General features: G+C 31.1%; 3 protein-coding genes and 1 long non-coding RNA gene across 12 annotated transcripts; all 4 read right to left on the reverse strand.

Moving 5' to 3' along the window:
* Nucleotides 1-321: 321 nt before the first annotated feature.
* On the reverse strand, nucleotides 322-3,250 carry LOC114182157 (STOREKEEPER protein-like). 8 transcript variants are annotated; one of them, XR_003604039.1, is made up of 4 exons: nucleotides 1,933-3,250; nucleotides 1,216-1,381; nucleotides 999-1,043; nucleotides 322-574 (listed from the first exon to the last, which is right to left on the reverse strand). XR_003604039.1 is itself a non-coding variant. In XM_028068944.1 (2 exons), exon 1 carries the CDS (start codon nucleotides 3,157-3,159, stop codon nucleotides 1,948-1,950), a length of 1,212 nt encoding a protein of 403 aa, XP_027924745.1. In that variant the 5' UTR covers nucleotides 3,160-3,250; the 3' UTR covers nucleotides 322-574; nucleotides 1,933-1,947. The 8 variants fall into 8 exon arrangements, 3 of the variants coding, with proteins under 3 accessions (XP_027924745.1, XP_027924743.1, XP_027924742.1); XR_003604040.1 differs by lacking the exon at nucleotides 999-1,043 and having other exon boundaries at nucleotides 1,216-1,333; XR_003604038.1 differs by lacking the exon at nucleotides 999-1,043.
* A 2,284-nt stretch (nucleotides 3,251-5,534) lies between these two features.
* LOC114180972 (flavonol synthase/flavanone 3-hydroxylase-like) lies at nucleotides 5,535-6,719 on the reverse strand. The gene is made up of 3 exons (XM_028067273.1): nucleotides 6,265-6,719; nucleotides 5,841-6,168; nucleotides 5,535-5,767 (listed from the first exon to the last, which is right to left on the reverse strand). Exons 1-3 carry the CDS (start codon nucleotides 6,717-6,719, stop codon nucleotides 5,555-5,557), a joined length of 996 nt encoding a protein of 331 aa, XP_027923074.1. The 3' UTR covers nucleotides 5,535-5,554.
* A 2,772-nt stretch (nucleotides 6,720-9,491) lies between these two features.
* On the reverse strand, nucleotides 9,492-11,435 carry LOC114180977. The gene is made up of 3 exons (XR_003603712.1): nucleotides 11,344-11,435; nucleotides 11,178-11,260; nucleotides 9,492-9,781 (listed from the first exon to the last, which is right to left on the reverse strand). It is a non-coding gene; the product is annotated as an uncharacterized LOC114180977 (long non-coding RNA).
* A 2,908-nt stretch (nucleotides 11,436-14,343) lies between these two features.
* LOC114181868 (probable ADP-ribosylation factor GTPase-activating protein AGD14) lies at nucleotides 14,344-21,759 on the reverse strand. Of its 2 annotated transcripts, none has more exons than XM_028068481.1 (13): nucleotides 21,432-21,759; nucleotides 20,880-20,941; nucleotides 20,122-20,209; nucleotides 19,970-20,031; nucleotides 19,764-19,860; nucleotides 18,879-19,334; nucleotides 17,349-17,900; nucleotides 16,872-16,991; nucleotides 16,661-16,774; nucleotides 16,481-16,567; nucleotides 15,935-16,064; nucleotides 15,687-15,732; nucleotides 14,344-14,743 (listed from the first exon to the last, which is right to left on the reverse strand). In XM_028068481.1, exons 1-13 carry the CDS (start codon nucleotides 21,525-21,527, stop codon nucleotides 14,689-14,691), a joined length of 1,965 nt encoding a protein of 654 aa, XP_027924282.1. In that variant the 5' UTR covers nucleotides 21,528-21,759; the 3' UTR covers nucleotides 14,344-14,688. The 2 variants fall into 2 exon arrangements, with proteins under 2 accessions (XP_027924282.1, XP_027924281.1); XM_028068480.1 differs by having other exon boundaries at nucleotides 17,256-17,900.
* Nucleotides 21,760-26,325: the final 4,566 nt, after the last annotated feature.

Raw genomic sequence — 26,325 nt, forward strand, 5'->3', positions numbered from 1 at the left:
AAATCAACAGCAAGTCAATTTCATAAAAATTGACTATTTTCTTATAGAAAAATATATTTCGATTCTTATCCAATTATTTAATTAGAATCTATAAAAACTCAATCTAACCCTTTTTTAGAAAATACAGATTTAAATTTAGTTTCAATCCAATTTATTTCTTAACCCATATTATGATTTTTTTTTTGCCTACATATAGTAGCTGAAGGGTAAGAGGGCAACAATAGAAAACAAAGCACGAAATTTAGAAAAACAGTTAAAATCTAAAGAGAAAATTTTCGTAAAGGAAGGCACTCAGTATATTAGTTACAAGGACACCTTGAATGATTTTATAATATAGAAAAACTTGACATTGACCTTGCATTGATCTTGCTTTGGGCATACCACTTAGTTCATTTCCAAAAGACAGAACACTATTGAACCTCTTTACAAAGGGAAGGAGTCACAAAAAGAAAACAATGTTTTACAGAGCTACACGCAAAAAAAAAAAAAATAATAATAAAGCAAGGATAAATAGTGATGTTTGTTCCAAAACGGCAATAACTTCATTTACCACCTTCACTTGCTTTCAAAATATCTGCAAGTTCAGATGATAGTCAATTCAAATTCATCCAAAACGAATCATTAAATTATACTACTTTATGATCAACACTAGGGTTAAAAATGTTCAAAAACCAAGTTGTTGCTGTTAAGGCTCGTAGCTATGAAAAGATGCTTTCAGCAAACCTAAAACGGAGAATAATGTCTCGAAAAGACTCATTAAACCAAATGTTGTGAACTGGAAATAATGACAATAGAGGTGTACTAAAGCTTGATTTGCTTCCATCAGAGAAAAAAATAAGTGAATTTCAACAGTCAGAACGTTGGATTCTGGAATCATCTACCTTGTTTGGAGCATCAATGCCTTGGGGGAGGAGTGATGAACTTTCCTAACTAACTAACATCTTTCTGAATGATTGCAAGAGAAGTTGTAAAAAAGAGATAAAAAAAAAACAAATAACCTGAAGAGAAGTTTGATTCTTCCCTTTTTCTTCTTCAACTAGTAGCTATATAGTATTGAGGGGAGGTTAAGAAAAATAAAGAGGCTCGTTAGTGACATTTAAACAAATATCAAGGAGGTTAATATGATCTGTCCAAGAGATCATGAGCAGAAAACTACACTTTGTAAAGAGCATATATGCATTAGCAATTTTAGAAGTATCACAAAATAAAATGCACCTTTGAAAGACAAGTACCAAAGGAGCAAAGGCAAATTTGTATGACATTGCGTTAGACAGTCAACACAAAACACTTCATTCCATGATCCCCATCCAAGCCTGAATGACAATGAATGTTCCTGCCATCCCAAATTGCAAACCCAAACATTTAACAGCTACAGTTTTGCCTAATTGAAAATAATGTCAGCACTGGCACCACATATTCTCCATCACAGAGTTAACAAAAGTTATTACTTGTTGCTTTGCTAGAATTAAAAGAGCCTACGATAACAGGTGCATGAAATGGCCTCAGACAGCAAGATCAAAGATTATAACAAAACCCTCCATGCACAATTAATCAGGACCACAAACTTACTAAATCAGATCAGTACTGCATTTCGTGCAAGGTAGTTTGGTCTATTTGTTCAAACTTTATATAAAGAAATATTCTTTAATAGCATAATCACTTATCAGCAATTTTTTACATATTGGGCTAAACTTGTTTTCAAAAAACAAAAGCAATTTCCCGCTTTCTCTTTTTTTTGTATTTAAGCACAAACAAACAGACCCAGCGATAAAAACGGTAAATGTGTGTAGTTTGGAGTTAGAGAGAAGACGCAATGGACTATGAAGAAAGTTTTCAGAACACTTAGCAAAAGAGACTATACCACAGAACCAAAATATCAATAATCCACAAAAGGTATGATACATAGAGTACCAAAAGGACCAATAAACGTACCTAACACAATGAATCCTAATTGTTGGATGACTGTAGGGCTTCAGATACCAACTTAATCTGTTCCCCAATCAGTAGAGAGCGATTCGCAAGAAGTTCCATCTCAGAATATTGCAGCACTTTCCACCTTCTCTCCAAGTCCTTCCTCTTGGATTCTCCAATCAAAGTAAGTCCTCTCTTCATCTCATCCTCATCCAGCTCTTTAAAACAAGAAATATTGCTGTAGAGCAAACTCACGTCACCACTATCACTATTTTCCGGCGCCGGCAAAGCCAGCAGCGACGGTGATGGCTGTGACGGCGCTTTGGCGTTGGGTTTTGCCACACCCGTGGTGGCAGATTCCTTCTTTGGAGTCTTGGTAACGTATTTGGCAAGAGGCTTGGACTTTTCCACCAGCCCGTTGGGCCATTCACCCCAAATCTTCTTGGAGAATTCAAACAAGGTCTTGTGGTGAGGTTTGAACAACCGAGGCTCCTTCCCATTCTTCTCTCTGGCCGCATGAGTGAGGAACCTCTTCTTCATCCGTCGAATCTTCTCCTTCAGCTGATGGCTGGAAACCTCAACGTGGAGTGACTTCTTAATGAAGTTGTGGAAAGCGTCGGCATACCTGTAAGGCTCTTGCCCAGTCTTTGAGATGAACTCAAGTATGCCCTTAAGAATGCCGAGCTCGTCTTCTTCGCTCCAGATCCTCTGGAACAACACCTTCGCTTGCCCGCCGGCCTTCTTCCCGTCCTCCTCCGTCCCCTCGTTAGCAAAGGAGGGAGAAGGAGCCTCGGTTGCTTTCTTTTTCGCGCGTTTCGGCTCTGTTACGTCGGCGGGGCGCTTGGATCCCGGCTTCACCGGCGTGGAGGAACGCTGGGCTTGGACCTTGGGCTGGGGCTGGGGCTGGTCCGCGGGCTTGGGCTTGGATTTGGGTTTGACCTGAGCAGGTTGGGAGTCAGTGTCGGATTCGGATTCGGATTCAGAAGAGGAGGATTTGGGGTGAGGAATGGAGGGAGCGTTTGCAGAAGCAGGGAGAGTGGAACGTTGCTTCTCGTCTTGGTCTTCTTCTTCGGAAGAATCGTCTTCCTCTTCAGAGGAAGAAACCTGTGCTGCTGGTGCTGGTGTTGGTGGTGGTGCTGCATGCGGTTGAGAAGAATGCCTTCGGTCATCATCTTCCTCGGATTCGGAGGAGGAAGCAGTTGGAGGATTTTCCACGGGTGGAGGGCGCTGCTTCGGCTTCTTTGCCATGGTCGAAAATTTGGGAATTTAGGGTTAGCGGGGAGTAGTGACAGTAGTGAGAGAGAACTCTCACACAGGAAATTGAACTTGTTGTGACACAGGGAAACAAGAGAACCAACACAAAAAACATATATATACACATATATAAAATTATTACTAACGGTAATTAGTTCTTTTTATATAATAAAAGAAAAAGAGTAAACACTCAGGACAAGTATTGAATTGTCATAGGAAAAATTAATTAATTTTAGTATGTAATTACCTTTGAAAGGGACAATTAAAAGTATTTTAAATTTTTGAAATAAAAATAAAAATAATATATATTTTTTAAAATAATTGTACATTAATATTATTTTTTTCTTTTAATAAATATTTGATAAATTTTTACAATTTCAATTTGATGTCTGCATTAAGAAAAATCAAACTAAAAAGAAAAAAAATTAAATTACATAATTTTTGTGAAATTATATATCAATAATCTATTATCTATTATAATATAAAAAATATTAAAAATTTTAATTAATAATTCATATTTATTTTGTTGATAAATATCAATTGATTTTTTTAAGTTATTTTAATTTTTAAATAAATTTTTAAATTACTTATTATCTATTATAATATAAAAAGAAAAGATACTAGAAAATTTTAAAATAAATAAATAAATAGTTAGAATTTATTTAATTACTCATATTTATTTGATTAACAAATGTTTCAAATATTAGTTTTTAAGTTATTTTAACTTTAAAATAATTAAATAGTTAATTTTTAAAATTTATTTTAGTATTCACAAGAAGTTTACTTTTTTTATTTTTGTGTCAATTGTTTCAAATATTAATTTTTGAGTCATTTAAATCTAAAATAAATACATAATTAACATTTTTGAATTTATTTTATTGTCTATATTTTTTGTTGACAAGTGTCCAAATATTGGTTTTAATTTATAAGTATAACACTTTTTTATTAAACTTATTGTATAATTAAAGTTAAAGATTTCTTTTACGAAACTAAAACAAAACAAAACATATGATACATAATATACATAAACATACTAAAATTATTTTCATAAAATATATTATCTATCATTTACTATCTATTATCTATTATAATTTATTATCTATTATAATTTATTATCTATTATTCATTATTATCTATTATAATATAAGAAAAAGAAGATACTAAAAAATTCACTTAACTATCCATATTTATTATGTTAAATGTTGGGTTATAAGTCATTTTAATTTTAAAATAAGTAAATAAATATTTTTTTTAAATTTACTTTTATCATTTTCAACTTCAAAATATAAAGCTTACAACTTTAGTAAGATCAATACAAAAATTAAAACTAACAAATTAATTATTTTGAAATATACTACTAACAAATACAACAAAAAAACATTAGACGAGTCTAACATTATACACATTAGACGAGTCTATCCATACATTAGTTAAACGAATATAACAAAAATCATTAGACAACTCTAACAATACACAATCAACAAGTTTGTCCAATCATTAATTAAATGAGTATAAAAAAGTATTAGATAAATCAAATCATTTCATACATTGATTAGACGATCTAAGGAATACACACTGATTAAACGAGTATAACAAAAAATATTAAATGAGTTTGTCGATGCACTGATTAGACAAATTTAATATATACATTATATGAATCTATTCATACAATCACTAAACAAATATAGCCAAAAACATTAGACAAACCATTCCACACATTCATTAGATAAGTTTAGGAATACTCATTAGATGAGTTTGTCCATATACTAATTAGAAAAATTAACAACAAAACATGGACAAATACGTTGATATACTGATAAGACAAGCTTAACAATATACATTGTACAAGTTTGTCCATGTGCAAGTTATACGAGTCTATTAATACACATTTTACTTACATATAACACCATATACTTACATTTTACTTAAATAATTATTTGTGTATATGCATTTCATTTTAATATAACATAAAAGTGTTTATATCTAAATGTGTTTCTATTCAAAAAATTTAACATCAATTTTATGTTGTATTTAATTTATACGAGATCATATTACATAATATATCTACATCTTATACTTTAACAACGATCCGTACATATGTATTTAATTTTAATATAATAATATTATTATTAATATTATTATTAAAAACTATTATTACAAATTGTTATAATTAATTAAATCAATAATATATTTAAATAATAAATTAATTATTATATATAATTAAACCAGTAATAATAATATTCAAATCATTGATTTATATATAACAAAATAAAATCAGTTTTAAAAATTATAAAATATAAAATGAAAAAAACACGTATGCACGGGTCTCTTACTGCTTCATTCCTAAAATTGGATTGATAAGTCCTTCTCCATACATGGTGGTCTCTTATTACTGGGGAAGCTTATTGAACTTACGATAGCGATATTCAGCAAAGGTTTTTGTGGAAAACTTTGGTGGATTGTGATGATTTATGAGAGAAGAAATGGGTCCTATCACTGCCTCATGTGGAGGCACAACAAACACTGCCCATGACATGCGCATTCGTTCCTTATTCACCACGCTTCTATGCACAACACTCTTATATTTTCCGTTACTTAACACCTATCACCAAAGTAAAACAACACAAAATCAAAACCAAAATCATGAATAGAATCCAAATTTTCATAAACATTACCTCTAGTTGATCACCAACAAGAACCATGAGTGCATCTTGCAAGTAATTGACTGCAACCCAGTTATTGTCCTTCCAAACTTGCAGACCTGGAACTTCATTAGGGAGAAGTAGGGTAAGGGCACTCATGTCGGTGTGAGGCTCAACACCCAAAGCCAAATCTGGTTGTGGACATGGTGGATACATATTTATCTTCATTTCAAGTTCTATCAATTCACCTCCTAACTGAGACTTCAAACTCTTCTTCTCCAACCCTAACCCTTCTGATAGAACCTCCAGAACCTTCTCTGTTACCCTTAACATCTCCTTGCTGTAATTTTCTGTCACTTCCCTATCACACACATAATTCCTTATAAAGTAATTACATGCTGTAATTTGTCAATGTAGAATTTTAATCACTTTCAATATGTTTGGATGATAGACACACCTGTAGGAAGAAGGGTGTTTAGGCCACATGTGATAGTTGAGCTTAGAAGGAGGAGAGATGAGATGAAAAAAATAATCAAGCCACTCCATCTTTTCTTCAAGGTTTTTGGTCATTTTTGTGCCATAGCCATCAAACTTACCATTGGAAGGGTCATTTGCATAACCTTCTTTCTCTTCTTGAGGGAGGCCAAAAAACTCTTCACCAACCTCTCTCAAACTTTGGATCAATGTTTGTGATATATTGTGATGAGTTATTTGAAAAAATCCCCATTCAGAAGCAGCTTCAGATATTTCCTTCACTAAAAGATTGTGTGGGTGAGATAGTGAGATTAGTGGCACAGTTACACCTTCTATGGCTTTCGTGTTCTCTGGCCTTTCATTGGGTGAACGGATGAACTCTGGTGGAACCTCCTTCAGCTGCTTCAAAGCCAAACTTTGTATTCTTTTCACTTCCATTAAGAAACAACTTTCTTCAACATTCACACAGAAAAAAAAAATGATTTTTTTTTACACTCCACCAATTACTTAACAACCCATCTTTAGAAATAACGTGATCTTTAAAAAAAATTAACTTTTATGAAAAGTGAATGTAAAAATTTATTGATTTGTTGTACCTAGCAATCAACAAAACCTAAGAATCATTCTAACTTGGTATGGTCTTATTAAGCATTCAACAAAATCTAACAACCATATTGTATTCACTTTCCACTATGATGATTTGATTTTTTTTTCCCTATATACGTACTATGTATGTAATGATCTTTATAGAAGTAAGTATGGTTTCTACTATGGAAGTTAAATGATAAAAGTTAACTTATGCTTGAGTATGTTTAAGAATAATCGGTTTATTTTTAACAGTCAGTTACTTCTATGAGTAAATTTTGGAGGATTTTGACAAGAAACTGTCAATATTTAATGAGGCAGTTGTTTATTATTTACGTTTTAGTCTTAGTTTTTAAAGTTATCAAATATACAACTATAAGACTCTTCGAATTCAAATTATATTTATTAGTGTAAATACATATTCTGTTACGTATGTGTACGGTATTTTTTTTTTTAATATGTATGATATTATAATATTATTAGTAAATTTATATTTATTAAGAACAAAATGAAATGAATGGATAAAATAAGAGTAAACAATTGTTGATGAATAAAAAAAGATAGGTTTAATTATGCTTTTGGTTCTCATTTTCATAACAAAATATTAATTTGGTCCATCTATTTTTTTATCTCAATTTGGTCCATATCTTGGAAATTTTGATACAATCAAGTCGTCATTTCCGTTAGTGGTACAGTAACAACATTAAAGGAGTACGTGTCAGTTTCTGAATTTTTTGAATTTATTTTTTATACGTGCCACGTGGCAGTGACAAAGTGATATGACAATAGCAATATCATGTGTCACTATCATGCCAAATGTCATTTCTTTATTCTCAATTTGGTCCCTGTATTTTAATTTGTCTCAATTTAATTCCAATTTTTGTAAAAATTATGCAATTCCGTCCCTCTCCAAATTGAAATAAAAATTAATTTGTATATAAATGTTATACAAATATTTTTATTCAAATTGATATTTTTATTATATATTTTTAACATATCTAAGTTTATTTAAATTTGTGTTTCACATTCAACTTTGCTTAAAGTTTTTTTCAAATTTTAAATTTACTTGTTTTTTATTGTTACATAAACTAGTTAAAATTATTTTTAAAATTTTTATAATTGTTATTTTTACACCAACTCAAACATTTAGATAGAAATTATTGAACTTTACACATTTTAAAAATATACAATTATTTGAAATATAAATTCAAATAAAAAAACAATATTAATGTATGATGTAATAAAATATCAATATAATTTATGAATTTTTTTCTATTAACATTATTTTCTATTAACAACTTTAAAACATTTTAAATAACATTCAATGTAAAATATAAATTTAAATAAACTTAATTTTGTTAAAAATATTTACTTGAAATATCAATTTTGGATAGAAATATATTTATATAGAAATTAAAGTTGGTTTTAATTTGGAGAAGGACAAAATTGTTTCATTTTTACAAAAATTGGGACCAAATTGAGACAAAAATTAAAATACACGATGTTAGTGTGAAACATGACAATTTTTTTTAAATATCAAAAATAAAAAATTCAAAAAATTCAGGAATTGACACGTAACACCCCCTTTAACAATGGTACTATACCCCTAACAGAAAGGAGGACCAAATTGAGATAAGAAAAAATAGAGGGATCAAATCGATATTTTGTTACGTAAATGGAGACCAAGAGTATAATTAAACCATAAAAATAACTGTTAAAACAATTTTATAGAAAATATCTAAAAATATGTTATTTAAAAAAAATTAATAAATAATTGATTGTAATGGGCAACATAGGAATAATAATTGTGAGTACAAAAGAGAGAATTTTTCTTACATACAAGTATAAATGTAAAAATATTTGTTTTTTTTAATAAAAAATAAATAAATAATTTATTGTAAAGAGTAAAATAAGAATAATGATCATGGACAAAAGATATACTCTATATATAAATACAAATAAATCTTTGAATAAATTTATGAAGAAATTATTTTAAATTTACAATATATTAATATTTTTTCTCTATTTATTTTTTATTTTTTACTTTGTATGATTTAATATATTTTTTATAAGATTCAATATAGTTTCTTCCTTGTCATCATTTAAAAGACGATGAGTTGACGTATGGTAATATAATTACTCACTCCTTTTACACATTAATTATTCAATGAATTATTATATTTGATACAATCATTATAATAAAATACTTAATTGAATAATGATAAATTTTAATGATAAAAACTAATTAATAATTATAATCAATAATTTAGATATCAATTTATAAATTAAATTTTTTTGGCAACTATAATAATTTCAAAAAGTTATAATTGACTCTAAATTGATAACTTATATTAATTATCAAAGTTTTAGTTATTAAAAAAAGTTGGTTTCTAATTATAAAATTGGTCTTTAAAGATATTTTTAATCATTAAAATTAATCATTATTTAAAAAATTTATTAACTCGATTTGGTTCTTATATATTTTTTAAAAAATTTTCAATATGATTTTCTTCGTTGAATGAGAGTCAACAACATTGTTCAGAAGATGATAAACTGAAAATTGCTAATGTAATCATCCATTTTTTTTCGTGTTTATTGTCCGATTTAAAAACAAAGTGAAAAGAATAAGTGTAACACCCCATTTAATTAATAGCGTAATTAAAAGAAGCGTCACACTAGAATAATATCTTGGTGCAGTTCCGGAGTTTAAAAGTAATTTCATACAACCAACCAAAATGCGTAACGGTGCTAAAGGAAACAGATATAAAATATTCTACAGAAATCAAACTGAAATGTAAATGACAGATGCTACATAGGCCGTGGCCCTAAAAGAAAGATCATGGATCAGGATCCAGCCAAGGCGGGCTACACAGCGGAGTCACCATTCCCCTGTTGACCGCGAGAACCTCTCGCTTCTGCTCACATCAATAATTTGATGATCATCGCAAAAGAGAAGAACCACACACGAGACAATCAAACAAGCAAAGGGTAAGCTAGAGCCAAAATCATTTCATCAATGAAGTCAGATACATATTCACAGTCCACTATACATACATCACACAAGCATGTTACGACCTTCCAAGCAATACACTACGACTCGACTCGACTCATCCGGATACATATAACTTGGTCGGATTCAGCGGATGCTTGCACTTGTGGTGGATACCTCTGCTCACCCCCGAGCTATGTGTTACAAGTGTTATAATGAATCAATTTTCCCTCACCACAAGGTTAGCCCTTAATGAATTTCGGACCTTCTGCTACTCTCACCACAGGAGTCAATCCGCTCTAGGTGAGACTAACTGACTCCTTAGAGTGTCAGGATGCAACCTTACCTTGAATCCTTACCTAGTTATACAGATGGGGCACCACCATGGACACCCACTAATAGGGGCCATGGAATTACGTCCCGACCACTAAAGCATGACCCTGGGAATCTCACCTAGAGATCCCAAGGAATTACGCACTGACTTGGACCAAACTTTCTTAATCAATCAAACAGATTCAGCATGCATACACACAAATATATACATATACATCTCATATAGTTTCTCATAATTCACCTCTTTCGTATTCCCAACCAAACCATGCCAACTCATTATTCTCAAACCCAGAATATGGAGCTCCGTCTCATATCATTACCATGCCACATTGATACCAACCCTTTCATGTCTCATGTCGAACTCATACCACACTCATCATTTCAATTTCATGAATCATCTCATACAATTATCATGCTCACATCATGTTAAAACTCACAAATCACAACTCATACCCCACCTCATTCATAAAGGCCATTCAGTTCATAATATTAAAGGTAATACTCATACAAGCATGTTGTCCACTTTTGAAATCAAGGAAAACATCAAGGCCAACCACCTTCTCGCCCAACATCTCGCTCAGGCAGAAGAGTCTCGCCCAGGCAAGGAGAACCCTCGCTCAAGCGAGCTCCCTTTGCCTAGGCGAGAGCTCGACTTCCAGTATAGGGACCTTGCACGCGTTCTCGCTGGCGAGACCCTCCTCGCCTAAGCGAGACATTCGCTCGCTCAAAAAGTACAGTGGGTCGCCTGGGCGACCATTCATGGAAAAATACTTAGGCGAACCCCTGTTAATTTTGCCTAGGCGAGACATGCCCGCTTGGGTGAGTTTAACAGTTATCGCCACTATTTTCTCCTGCAGCAGACAATATGACATACCAAACAGTGATCCAACTATTTTATACATACATGACAATACTCAACACGCAAATCAATCGCAAGACCAACACCAAACAACCACAAACATCTCAGACATTTAGGAGGGTTCCCTTACCTGGAAGGGTTTGGCAGAAGACTCCTAGACCAAACTGGATTAGCATCATAGCTCCGATACTAGCTTTGGGGTGACTTAACGAACTGGAAAAAGAATGGCAGTAGAGGCATGAGCTACACAGAGTAACAGTAGCAAGAGTTACAAACACTGTGGAGGGAATACTTACGTGAGGAGAGAGACACTGGTTCGAGCTCGCTTGACCATAGTAGCACCAAACCCTAACCGAGCGGGAGACGGCTATGGCTCTTAGGATTTTCTGAGTATGAGCAGCAAAGTGAATTAGGGCAGACTTGGAGTTCGGTTATAACACTTGGGCCAGCACTAGGCTCAATTACAAGGGGTAGCCCTTTACTTTAGGGCATTAGAATGTAAGACAAATTTTAATGGGTCTTACAATAAGGTTAACGTAATATAACAAAAATAATTATTGAATCTTTTTAAATAGCACAATAAGTAAAAAGTAAATAGAAAAATATTGAATCATTGCTATAAATATTGAAATAAAAATAATATTAAACTTCTATTTTACTTTTTTATTAACCTCTCACCACATCTTACTGAATTGAACATGAAAGTGTAGGTACACCACCTATCACAATCAGAAAAAAAAAAGGAAGAAACCATGACAATATATAGTGACAAAAAAAGAGGAAGATCAATAGACTGAATAATCAAGAAAAAATATGTTGATTTTATAAAAACATCTAAAGGCTTGAGTTCAAAAGAGGGACTTAAATTGAACTATCTCAAATTTTCATACAATTCAAAATGATAATTTTATTAAACCAGTTAATTGTGGGATTCAACTTTAATTAATATACATAATAATATCAAGAACTGAACGCTAAAGAAAGAGAAAAAGATGTTGGACCCTACAAGATTGGTTTTCATACCTAATAAGACTCTCTTACTACACTAAATTTAGAAATCCTATCTAAAGACAAGTTAAGAACTCAAATAAATACAGAAAATGAAAACAAAATCACTTGAAACAAGATAAGCACAATGAAGAAGTTCTAAACATGATATTGATCCCATATTTTTCCAAAGAGAAAACTTCAAGTTTTAAGCTCAATTTGAACCATCTCTCTCAATAATAAAAAACGATTTCAAAAACTCGTGTTTTTATTTCATGTAAAATTGATTTTGAAATGAAAGAGTAAATCAAATATTAAACTATTTTTAATGGATTTAAATTGAATTTTAATATATTAATTTCACATGTAATATTTATTTATTAGTTCGCTATTTTAACAAATTAAAACAAAAGAATTCAAAGTCTTTATAGCGCTTAAGAAATTTTAATTTATTCAAAAATCGTTTTAACAAAATAAAACGAAAAGCTCATCGCTGTTCATGGTTAAAAGTGATTCTAATCGGTCAAAAGGCCTTTTTCAGTCATTCTATACTCTATAAGAAAATTTTAACATATTAAAACATCTTTTAATCAAAACATGAAAGACAAACTCTAATACATTTTGAAAACATTTATAATTATAAAATCAAAACATGAAAGAAAAACTTACAACAAATCCTAATCAACGAACATAACCTAAACGTATTTTAGTCTTCATGAACAAATTCAATCTTCAAATCCTTCAAGAGAGATGATAGATTCATCAAACACACAATAGTTTGAACAATTTTCATCTAGTAGAATATGGTTGTCTTTCTCTACCACATCCAATAGATCTATGTGACACAAGAAATCAAGCATCCTCTGCTTCTAGTAGTCATATTAAGCATTAAAACATAGGCACATGATTTTCAAACTCCATGAATCTTGTTATGGATCATGTCTCTTATCCTGTTAAAATATTTATCCCAAGATTGTTTTAATTGATCAGGTTAATTTTGATATCACTGCAGTAATAAGTTGAATCTAGAAAAGAAAGTTCATTATAACCACAAGAATGTTCTTAGAAATCGATAGATTCTCTAATAGAAAAGAAAAAAAAATTATATTGATTCACTTGCAACTCTTAGACTACATTTAATTCTATAAGAAAATTAATTAAAAGGCAATTACAAAAGCACTCTTATCTTTTTTAAATCTTTTCCCTAGACTTCAGAATTAAAGTTTTCTTAATTGTCACTCTTGACTACAAACACATAAGATAAAAGATAAAGAAAATAATTCTCAAAGGATATAACAAACAACACTCTTTGCAGGTCGATGATTTGAGAGAGTGATGATTTCAGACAAGTTTAATACTTATTCACAAAATCACATCCAAAGTTAAAACACTCTATATCTCTGTAATTCTTAATCTGTTATTTTTTATGTCTAAGAAAGACTAACATCTTTGTCCTTTATATAGGTCTTGGAATATGACTATTGCATTTGATAACATAATTATTGAATTTTTACACAATTATAACTTCACTTATATTTAATTTCATATTCATATCCAAGACAGGATATTTTGACAAATATATTTCTTGATTTCATACAAAAGAAAACAATACTTAGTGTTCCTTAAAATTAATTTATTCTTAATATAGGATTTTCGAATGTTGAAATATATTGTTTCCATATCTACTAATTGGAGCTTTTAATGTCGATACAACGTTTAAATTTAAGTGTCCCGAATACTAGTTTCTCAAAATGAATTTACGAATTATGAGAACGTCAAATTTGAATAAAAGTTATTCTCTGACGCTAAAAACCAATCAGCTGTATAAACTAGTAACAAAATAATGAAAAATAAAGGGTTGGCTTAGAGTGAAAGCATGGAATTGTATATGGCATAACAAATGAGTAAAACTACAGATAGTAGCTGCAATGGAGCCATTGAGAAACAGTTCAAACAAGATAAATTCATATCACCCCTTTTTGATATCATAAAAAAGAAAGCTGAAGGTAATGGATGACCAAGTAAGAACAGTGAGTGGTTTGGTTGGTTAAAATTTAATTACAAACTCAATCCTATTGGATCCATGTAATAAATATTCAATTCCATTATGCATTAACTTTTCTTTCATAAACATAAAAAAATTTCAAAGATTACATTTTAAAACATTAAAAACAAATTGCAAACATTCAAAATTAGAATTTTAAAATCGTTCGAAAGTTAATGGGAAAATCATTATAATTTTAAAAATGATAGATTGATCATCTATCATCTATAAATTAATTAGATAAACACTGATTAAACAAGAAAAAAAAACAAACAAACAAACGTAACCCTCATTAAACATATATTTGGCTGGGTGTTGTCCATCTGAAGCTCTCATATACTTACAATTATATTATAATTATGAACAAAGGTGGAATACCCTCAATCGTGGCTAAATTGGTGAAGTTCAATCCCAGCCAGATCACAAAAATAAACGTCAAGAAATCTAATGTCACTCAATTCCAGTACTGCAAATGCTGGATCAGGGCCGAATAATACCTGGAACTATAATTGAAAGCACTACTCCACTTTTGCTCCCACAAAGCATTAAATGATTCCACGCCCAACTACTGGCTACCAATAAATTTCTATATGAAAGGAACAGCATAATCCTATGCAAAAGGGTTTCCCCCAAACGAAGCAACTGGTTCTGGTGTCTGGATGTTCCTGTAAATTGCAACTCAGTCATTGAATACACACACACACACAATACTTTTGACAACATTAGAAGACATAGAAACACCACATTGTAATATACTACTGTATCAAAACCATATATGAACCAATATCAAAACCATATATAAAACTTTGGATATAAATAATCTTGGGTTAAATATGTTTTTATCAAGTTAAAATTGGAATTAGTTTCTATTCGAAACTTTAGACCAATTTGATCTCTCATCTTTAAAAGTGCGTAAATTTAGTTCTTTCAACCAAATTTTATTAAGTTTTTTTGACGTTTCAAAAGCATTTATCAACTAACATTAAAGCGAAAATGTGTCAAATGATGTAAACAAACTCATGCTATTATGAAACATGTTTGAAACATCAAACAACTTAACAAAGTTTTGTTAACAGAACTAAATTCACGTATTTCTAAAATTGAAAGATTAAACTAAACCAAAGTTTCGAAGATAGACTAATTTCAATTTTCACTAAAAGTTAAGAGACTTAAAACATATTTAACCTAATAATCTTTGAAGACACATGTTGCTCAATGAAAGATGTTCATTGAGTGGACTACCAAGCAGCCAACTTCCTCTTCCTTTCATATCCATATGAAATTCATTCTATATACTGTTGAATGGCCAATCGTATCTACACAAGGGTGTTTAATGCACAAGCCTGTAGACCAACCATTTACTCGCCTGACACCCTTGTGAGTATCGTAGTGTAAGTGTAATTTTGATGAATTGATTATGCACCAATGATATCACTACATTACAGTTACAGCTAAGAAACAGATGCAAAAAGTTTCCAGTCTTGGTAGAAAGAATGATATACAAAAGGAAAAAACCCATAAATTTCAATGGCTCTCAAGCAACATATACAAAAATAAAGACGATGGAAAAAGAAAAGCAGAGGAGAAACGATCATGTGTGCAACTTACTGTATTTGAGAACCTGGTGATTGCACAGCCATGAATGACAAACCACCTAAATCAAATTATCAACACATAAAAAATAGCATTACAGAAAGAAAACTGCACTAAAACAATTATTTGAATTGCATTTACTAGAGTGATATAGAAAACAAACTGGATGATTCAAAACAGTAAAGAAATGGAAGTACGTAAGACGAAAATATTTTATTGGACAAATAATGTTTTAATTTTCACTAGATGTTTTCAAGTACTACCTTCACCAGAAGAGGAAATATAAGGGGTCACCGTGTTTTGGGGAAGCCAAGATTCAGCTATACCACTATGGAAGGAGGTTGGAAACAGGGCATCTGGCAGTGCATCTTGCAAAGAGCTCATATCAAGAAACTGTAATTGAAACACCAGACGTGTTAGATATAATAGGTGACTGAAGGTAAGTCACAATCTCACTGTCTTCTACATCCCATGATTCAAATTGTCATATTTATATCTTTTCCATAGGCATAACACCAGAGTATTAGAATCCATGCAACAAGGATAAACTAAAACCCTTTAAATTTTTTGAGCTGTGCAGTGAAATTTCAATTCAGAACATTAAAATGAATCAGATAGAAAGGCTGCTGCCAGTTATAATGCCAGATTGAAATGGTTAAAATCACATGCTAGAAACCTTGAAGAGAAAGATCCCAGGAACTATAACCAATGAGTTAAAATTTTGCAGAAATATGATTTAGGAACCAGTTTAATGAGGTAATAATAGAAATATTAAACAAACAGCTAGCTATTCACTGTTCTTGGCATACCATATTGTTGTGAGCTACATCAGATTCATGAGGAAAATCAAATGGATTAGTTGATTTACATTTCATTCCAATAGGTTCAATGTCTCCCTGAAAGAAGAAAGAATATTAAAGACCAAAATTATTTAAAACGTATCACTTTATTGAATATAAGAAATTTTTAATCAACCTAAGAGAACACACCATTGAAGGAAGCATGGATGGTGGATATGCTGAATCACTGACATGCGATGGGATGTCATGATTTTCAAATCCATCAACAGGGACAATGCCTTTATCGTCGTTACTTTTGGACCCCTGATTTTTTATAAAGGAAAAGGTGGATGAGTGAATAAAATAGGAGAGCTTGTGAATTCTAAAAGCTCATAAGGTAATTAAGGATTCGTATAACAACCTCAGAGTCTCTTAATCCCAAAATTTGATTATCAGCTGAGGGAAAATTGTGCAATTGTAATCCTTGACCAAGGGCATCCACAGGATGATGGCCACCAGAACCTTCAAATGCATTCCATGGCTATACAAAGTACAAACAAAACATGAAACCTTATACAAGTTTTTAATATACTCCATGAGATCTTTCAATTCAACCAGGAACAAATGCAAAGGTGTCCATAAACTTATTCATTTCTGAACAGACACTACATACAAAACCTTAAATAAGTTTCAATATATTCTATAATATCTTGAAATTTCTCCACGAAAAAAAAAAAAGCAAGGGAAACAAATTTCCTTCATAAGAATCCAAAACCAGCCATTGACCAAACATTCTCGTACTTACTTGAGTGTTTGCTGACATAGCGGAAACTTGTTCTTCACTATTCCACACACCATCATGCCATAAATTAGATGTAAGTGAAGAATGCATACTCACACTAGAAAAATCAAAAGATGGCCATTGTGTGTTTGCATTTGAGGTGGAAAAGGGATCAAATCTTTCTTGTAAAGATTCAGTACTTAAGGGTACAGTAGCTGGAATTTCCACTTGTGCAGTGGATGAGGTGCTCTGAGGCATATCAAAAGTTGCCCATCCTTCATTTTTAGGGACAGTTAAATCCAGTGCCTTTTCATTTAAGTTTACAGTAGAAGGCTTCTGAGAGAGATCCGCAAAAAATTCAATAGATGCAGGTTGGGATGCTTGAGTAAGTTGATTCTCATTGAAAAATGGAATTGCAGATGAAAAAGATGATTGAAACAGATCCACTGTTGGAGCTTGAGATGCCGCTGCTGCTGATTCCAATGGTGCCTTGGATAGGTCCATGCTAACAGATCTTGTAGGACCAGGGGGTCGTGGAATGCCAAATGCTTTATTCTGAAGTGGTTCTGAAGGTTGAACTGGTTCAGAGAAAAAATCAACTAAACTGCCAGAATTATAAGATCTCAAGGATGAAATTTTGTTGTCTCCTGATTGCTCTGATGCAGTTATCTTGGGTATGAGTGCAAATTAATATCATGCAAAGAGAAAACACCCAATCAGCTTTCTACAGAAATAAGGCCACAACAAAAGGACATGGAAAGTGCAATAAACAAGATCATTAAAAGAGAATGCTTATTCACCAAGGAGTTTGAATCAATGTTTTAAATCCCTGATAACAGAATGTAGTGGTCAGCCTAGAAATGGTTAAGATAGTGTACAGTGGTATAGTTATTATTTTGAATTTGTTTATAGTTCATATAAAGTATACAATATACATAAGTTCTCAAAAGTGATAAAAACTGCCCAATATTACTAAATTCAAAACTGATATTAGTTTATTATTTTCAATATCACTAGATCAATAGATTTCAATTTTGAAATTAAAACCCCAACAATAGCTACAGAAAAAAGCCCTAACGTCTCTGTTCAGAACTGCACCTCTATAGCACCACAATGTGTCAGCAACACAGCCAGCTATTTGGTCTTCTACAGCAGCTACACTAAATTGCTCTATGTGTGCGCTATATAAAACCTGGGTTTGAAGAATACTCAAGCTAAGCTCATGGTTATTTTAGAAAGGTTATATTTGGATGCTTGGACTTAAACAAGAGATAGTAATGAAAAAACACCATATCTCAACGTTTCAATACATCTCTGAATGGTGCTGACCAATCAAAAAATCCATTACTAAAAGGAACTCAAAGACTCAATTTTCTCTCTGTACTAGATTTGTTATCCTGCTGCCCTGAAAAGTTGATATCATTATCTCTAGAGATTAGAAAATGTAATGCTTCACTAATAATATTTTTATTTTTCCTGTGTTCATATTCATATAGTACCATATTACCGCAATAATAACTTTAGATACATAACTTTACATGATAATAATTTTCATCCTAAACTAGAAACAGCTTGCAAGCAATATATTGTTTGATTCTTACAGGAACAGCCAAATATCCTGTGGACAATATTCCAATTGTCTGATACCTGTGGAGGACGAATTCCATTTCCATCTATCTTGGCATTGACATTAGTTTCCAGAGATGCATTTCTTGCTTGGGACCACACATCTTCACTTGAACTGGAACCAGAGCGTCTTTGATAGGATGGACTGCTAATCTTAATATCTTTATAGAAATTGGGAGAGTGAACATCAGATTTGAATTGTTCGCCACCACTAAAAACAGAAAAATCAGAAATTCTTGGACCAGATCCTTCATTTGCAAATCTGTCATCATATGCATGATCACTGAAGCGGCCAGGACTGTAGATAATACTAGATATTTTCCCTTCATATCGAGCTTTATCTGAACCAGGCTTCCTGGTGAGTGCAGCTGCTTGTTTTCCATACTTCCGATCCTCATATTGATAATCATATGGAGGACTTTGAGAATATGAATGATAAGAACTGGCACGCCTATCATCTTCATGAATCCCAGGGCTCTACAATTAGTTGCAAATATAAATGTTCAGCAATTAACCAAAGGATTAAATTAACTTGGACTACAAGGATAATTAATGCAATTAATTATGTAAAGCTGTTTATCTTAGTAATTGCTAAGGCACCATATACTTCATTACATTGACAAATTTAAGTTTCATTAAACAATTAATTATACGCATAATAGTAAGAAAAAGATCAGTGTGATTGATTATCTTCTTCATTTTTTTGTTTCTGCAAAACGAATTGAATAGAATAATAATAATAATAATAATATTACTATTAAGGGAAGCCCAAAAACTATCATAAACCACAAAAAATATTTCTACAAACCCAATATTTCTTTTGCAGGGGAAGAAGAGCATATCCAATAAAGAATAAGCAATGCTACTCTTGAGAAAAAAAAAAATCAGTATTTAAGTATATATTGCCTGTGCATCTCTTGGGGGCTTTTCTGAAGACTTCACTGCAGCATATCTTCCATCCACATATACACTCTTTATAAATTCCCTTATTTTATTAACATTGCTGCAAAAAGAATGAGATCATAATGCCATACAATAAGTAATACATATTATTAGAGGGACATCAAAGGTTACTTAAATAGCTTTAATTGCAAACCATGAAATAATTATACCTGTTATCTGGCAACCGCTGCCTTTGGAAATCCCAATTTTTCAAGTATATTTCCCTTGCACGCTAAGTCAAAAGAGCCACAGTGAAATCTTATTTCAACAATTAAACATAGGTAGCTTCCAAAGTCAAAAAGAAGAAAATTCACCGTTTTACCTGGTTACCTCCACTTTGAAGAGCATCAACTTCTTGTGAAGTGAATTTTGCCATTGAGACAGACTTCACACGATGAGTAAACTCACGACTGCATTACATGAAAATAATCAGGTGATTTTGAGAATCATGCAATATGTAGAATTACTACAACAACAATCACAAACATGCCCTTTCTAACTAGATGAATTTGACTCCAAGAAAAACATTAAAAGGAATACTAAATTGATTATATAATAAAGCATAATTGATCAGTATTCTAGAAACAGAAACAAAGCTTCTAATATTGATTATAAGATTAATTCATATTATATAAACATAGTTTAATATACTAAACATACAAGGATTTCACTTTTTCTATGATTTCAACTCATGTTAAAATGTTCAAAAGTAAAGCAGAAATGTATAAGAAGACCATTATGGAATTAAATATTTTCTCAAATTATTATGAACTACTGCAGAACACATAGTTTCTTTTTTATTAAAAAAGCAGAAAGAAACTTAGTATAGTTAACGGAATAATGCATGTTCATGATTATTTTCCACCACAAGAGTATCTAACATTCAATGACATACATTCATGTTCTGACTTAAAAAAAGTACATATATAATATGAAAATGAGCCTAAACTTGACACCAAACCTCTATTTATTTTTTTTATTTCTGAATCAAAATCCCCATCTCCTTCAAACATTGAGCACTTGACAAGGAAACCAAAGGGAAGAAATATAAACAAGATAATAAAGTGAAAAGGAACTCACTGTATTCCACTGCATGTCATGCAAATGAAAGTCCAAAAACTTGTACATACATATTGTGGTCCCTGTAAAAGTGACGGGGGAACCATTAGCTAGAAACCATCACATAACAATGACAAAAATGGTTCACAAGTTCTTTTCTCAACTACTCTAGCAATCAAGAGTAAAACAAACAAGAGAAAGAGAAAAACACAAACAATTTCAAGTTTTCTTAATAATAACCTTGTACAATATAAAACTATTTTTCTTAATAATAACCTTCTACAATATAAGACTCAATTTTGTCTAAACTCTAAACCAATGTAACTTTGGTAATCGCAAAAGAAGAATGAACTTAAAAATTAAAAATAAAAACATCCACATCAAATTCTTGTAATGTGTCTAATTCTTCAAAGTTCCCAACAACTATCCCCACTTCAACTGAAAGGCTTAAGACTTGCTCAGCTTCGAATTAATCATAAAAGCCAAAGTCCAAAACCAGAGAAACTACAACACAGTTTCACTGAACCAAAGAGAAAAACGAAAATCAAATTCAAGCACAGGAGTTGGATTTACCAAACTGTTGCAGTTGATACATCTTCGATTCGGCGGAAGCTTCATGAGACCTCTGATAATTTTCTCATTCTTCTCTTCTTCCTTTCTGCTCCCCATCACCAAACCCCAAATCAGAAACAAATAAACCCTAGAAACTGCAATCGAGGTCACAGCGAGACAAAAAAAAATCAAGAATATTCAAACTTCGGAAGCAGAGAACGAAAATTTTCCACCACCAAACGGTGGTGGCAGCGTTCGATCTAGGGTTTTGGGGTTCCTGAATTGGGGAAAGGTAGAAGGCGAAGAACCCAAAAACCCTTTGTGAGTTGTTTGGTTCACATAAAATGGATGATCCAGGGAACAGAGAAATACAAGTAAGAGAAACTTTGCTTTGTCACATTTTTTAAATTTAAATTTTGTCTGAATTTTTACATGAATGTTACAATAATTTTATAATTTTATTTTGATATAAAGTTATAAATCACATTATTTTTCTTTTTTCTATGACTTAAGTCATAATATATTATCTTACCCAGCTCAATAACAAAAATGTCAATATTACAGAGTTGAATTTCATAAACGACATTAATTAAGAAAATAAAAATTAAGTAAAAACATTTTTTTAAGCAAAAAAATATCATATAACAGCAAAACTATATTTATTTTTCTTTATTCATACTTGCTTTACTCTTAATCACAATTTTTTCTAAGACATATTAAAAAAATTAATAAAATAATATAAGTTATTGATTATTAATTACAGTTCTAAAGTTTTATTTTATTTGTCTTTGTTGAACTTTTTTAGAGTGTATTTTGTTTCTTGAAAGGAGGGAACAAGGTTCGGGTCCCACAATTAACGTGTCTATAATTTGAACCTTCATTAAATGTCTTCTTATATTAAACAAACTAATATTAAAAAATACTTTATAATAAATAATAATGGAGATAGATTTGTAATTTACCCTTTTACTTCTTTTATAATTGTGTAAGATGTATTTACAAAACAACCTTTTAGTTTTTATTATCCGAAAATACATAAAAAAGTTTAACAGTGATTTTGTTATGTAATATAAATCAAAATTAAAATATTTATAAGTATTTCTATAAGCATTTTATTATAATTTTATTTCTTGTTTTAATATAATTATAAAAATTAATAATGTTTTCTATAATTATTTCTTAACTATATTAATAACACCTTATGATCACTATTTATTTTTTTAAAAACATCTCAATTTTTATATTAAATGTAAAAAATAACTAGGTTTTTCAAAGTCATTAACATGTTTTCTTAAATGATTGAAACAATGGTAGGACTTATATTACCTTTACCTTATTCTCTATATTTGAATATAGTGACCTCCTTATATTTTACTTGAACTTGCAAATTTAAAAAGGTAATTATTTCTTAAGTTCAGAAACTGTGCAAAAAGTTAAAAGACATAATGATAAAAATCTAGAGAAAGAAATTAAATGTATGATTTATAGCATAAAATAAAATAATATACATTTTAGTATTTGGGTATAAAAGTTAATTATATAACAGAGCTTCTCCATAGAAATAAATAAATAAATAAATATATATATATATATATATATTTATATCATTTAATCATGTATTTATAATAAAAAAAGATTGAGTTTTAAATCTACCAAAACATTAAAGTTTATTAAAGTGAGTAACAACATTGTTGATAAATCTTATATGACATTGTGTGATGTATCATACTTTTAATCTAGAAGAAAACCCAACCTTGTAGCCTGTAGTGAAGTCCATAGTTGTCATGGAGAGGGTTATATATTTTTGGATTCGATAATATATCTAAAAACAATGAAAAGTTAGAAATTCCTTATGAATTATACCGACATCAATCATGATGTACTTATACTGATGTTACTATTCTCTAAGGAGTATGAATCGTGCTTCCTAAAAAAAAATTAAAGGTAAATCTTCTAACTATTGCTCAACTTTAATTTGAAAAATTTATCTAAATCAATTTACGCTTTTACCTAGTTATACACGAATTATTTTCTAAACGAAAAATACATTCTTAAATTAGAAAATCTTCACATGCTTAGTTAAAAGAACCAAATGGTGTTAAATGATTATATTCATTTCTCTTTGAAATTTAGTGTTGTTTAAAAGTTTTCCTCACAAACATATTAATATCAAGTTATATATATATATATATATATATATATATATATATATATATATATATATATATATATATATATATAATTTGTTAGATCAAAATTTAACGATATCTAATGTAAAGTACAAAACATGATTTTATAAGTATTAGATCTCGACAAAAGAAAGTGTTTCAATTAGTAAAAGAAAAGTCTACCATTTTGTTGTTATAACTTCGTTTGATAAGTAAGATGTCTAGAGAAACAATGTTGATACGTAACATAAAGTATTCATAGTATACATCAATATGCTTATTTTATGTTTGTAGAAAGTGTTTGTATCTTCGTGTCTTACAAGAAAATCTCACAATGATGTGTTTATATCAAAGATCTCTTCAAGAACACACTTCAATATGTTGCATGTAAACAAGTTTTCTAAAAAGATGGAATTATAACAATGAAAATTATAATAAAACTTTTGTACAATGTGAATTACAAAAATTAAAGGGCAGCAAAACTTCTACAATGAGAATTATAACAAAGCTTTTATATTCTTTAGCAATACTTAAGCTTTCAACTTATGACCAACAACACTTTTGTGTTTGATAGCAGCCTAAAAGAGTGCTTACGATCTTGTGTCCATCTTAGAACGTGTTGGGATCTCGCCACACGCGAACTCCACTGCAAATCCAGCACGAATAACAGTTCTTGCACCACCACAAACTCAGCTACAGATTCACCGTGTCAACACAACACCGACAATGATCCTTCCATCAAATTTCTCGTTGTAACTTCAACAACCAAGGATGATTCTCTAACAACAAGGAATTAATCTTTTTTGATGTGGAAGATCAGACCACACTGCAACCACAAAGCATATTAAGAAAAAAATACTACCAACAACAAGGAATTAATCTTTTCTGATGTGGAAGATCAGACTACACTACAACCATAGAGCATAAAAAATCCTACCGAACCATAGAGAAATAAAATAAACACAAGGAAACACATAGACAACACACGCATGTCCTTTGGCCCCGAGTACACCCACACTCTCCAAAGATATAATTTAACCCAAACCTTACAATGCTCTTATTACAAGAGTATTAACAAATAAGAAGAGTCAAATATAAGTTTGAAGTGTCTTTGACTCGGGGCAAGAAACATCATGGACTTAGAGCCCATTATATAATCACTAACACCCACTTCATTGGTTGTCCTAGGTGATGTAGGACTTTTCAAGACATGTTATTTTCATTAGCTCAACAGAACGTTACCATCTTTTAGTTAGCACCTTGTGATTGCTTAAATCACAACCTTTGTGTAAATAAAGTTTTTAGTTAGGAGTGATTGAGTCAAGAGAATACTTAGGTTTTAGCCACAAGTGATTGAGTGCTAAAATAGTACTCTATGTTTAACTAGGAGTGATTGAATTAAAAAAAACGTTTGTTTTTATCTAAGAGTGATTTTAATTCAAATAATACTTGTATTTTATCTTGCATTATTAGTTTATTAGTGAAACTAGACTGTATTGATCAAGAGTTGAATGTAGTATGGGTTTTTAGACAAATCAACATAAAAATACTTTGTGTAAATCTCTCCCAACTCTTATCTTTTTAAATTGCATATTATTAATTATTAATCACAACTAATTGAAGAAGGATAGCATTGCGAAAACAATTTTTGAAAACAAATTTTATAATGTCTATCAAACTTGAAGTTGTATCTTACAAGATTCACCAAGTGCACCTCTTATGATAAAATTCTTGACAATGTGTGTATATGTCAAGTTTTAAGCTTTGTTTGTTCACATTTATTAGACATGGTTGGAAATATTAAATACACAATTTAACCCTTCATCCTTATGTATTTGACCTGCTTTCATATGCTTTATTCACACACAAAAAGTATGCAGACATACATACATGCATTTCCTACATGCCTCCTAGGTCACATAGGTCTTACTCAAAGTACAAGTAGTCATAGTTCAAATAAAGCATTTGATGAGCCTTTAACCCCTACCAAAGACGGGGAAAGTGTTTAGGGAAAATAAATATATGTAGGAGGAAAGTTTATTAACCTTTCTTTTATTTGTTTGTTTAGTTTTTGCCTTAAATAAATTATAGACTTATGTTTGTGTCTTGTGTTGTGTAGATTTGCTAGTGGCACCTCCCCTTTTGAAGTCGTCACCCTTACTAGAGTCATGAAGGACTTAGGAGGAGCCTAGCCCAAAGGAGTGTACTCACCACACCCCTAGTTTTGCTAAGGAAGCCCTTTGGAAGTGGAAAAGTAGAACATCTTTGAGAAGGTACCACATGTTAAAGGCATCTTGACCTTGGAGGAAAAGAGAATGTACCTTTTCACAATTTTGTAATAATTTGAGAATATTCTCTCTATCTGTCATCATTAGGATTTTAGAAATATACTTTTTATTTTTTTCTAAGGAATCCCTTATCTTTGTATTATTGCTAGAAGGTCTCTCTCTTGACCTATGTGAAAGGACCTCCTTTTCACTTGAAAACATTTGAACATTGAATAAAAAAGTCATTTATGTTTTAGCCATTAGTGAGAGTTAAGATAGTGCACCTTTGAGTGTTCTTGAGCTCTCATTGTCTTGTCTTTACTTGTAGACACTTGAACGTTGAATAAAAATGTCATTTGTGTTTCAACCATTGGTGAGAATTGAGAGAGTGCACCTTTGAGTGTTCTTGAGCTCCCCTTGTCTCGTCTTAAACTAAGGTCCAAGAGGCAACGACCACCACTTATCTTGGGTTGGTCCATC

Source organism: Vigna unguiculata, chromosome 4 (genome assembly GCF_004118075.2).
Source record: "Vigna unguiculata cultivar IT97K-499-35 chromosome 4, ASM411807v1, whole genome shotgun sequence".
In the NCBI taxonomy this organism is placed as follows: Eukaryota; Viridiplantae; Streptophyta; class Magnoliopsida; order Fabales; family Fabaceae; genus Vigna; species Vigna unguiculata.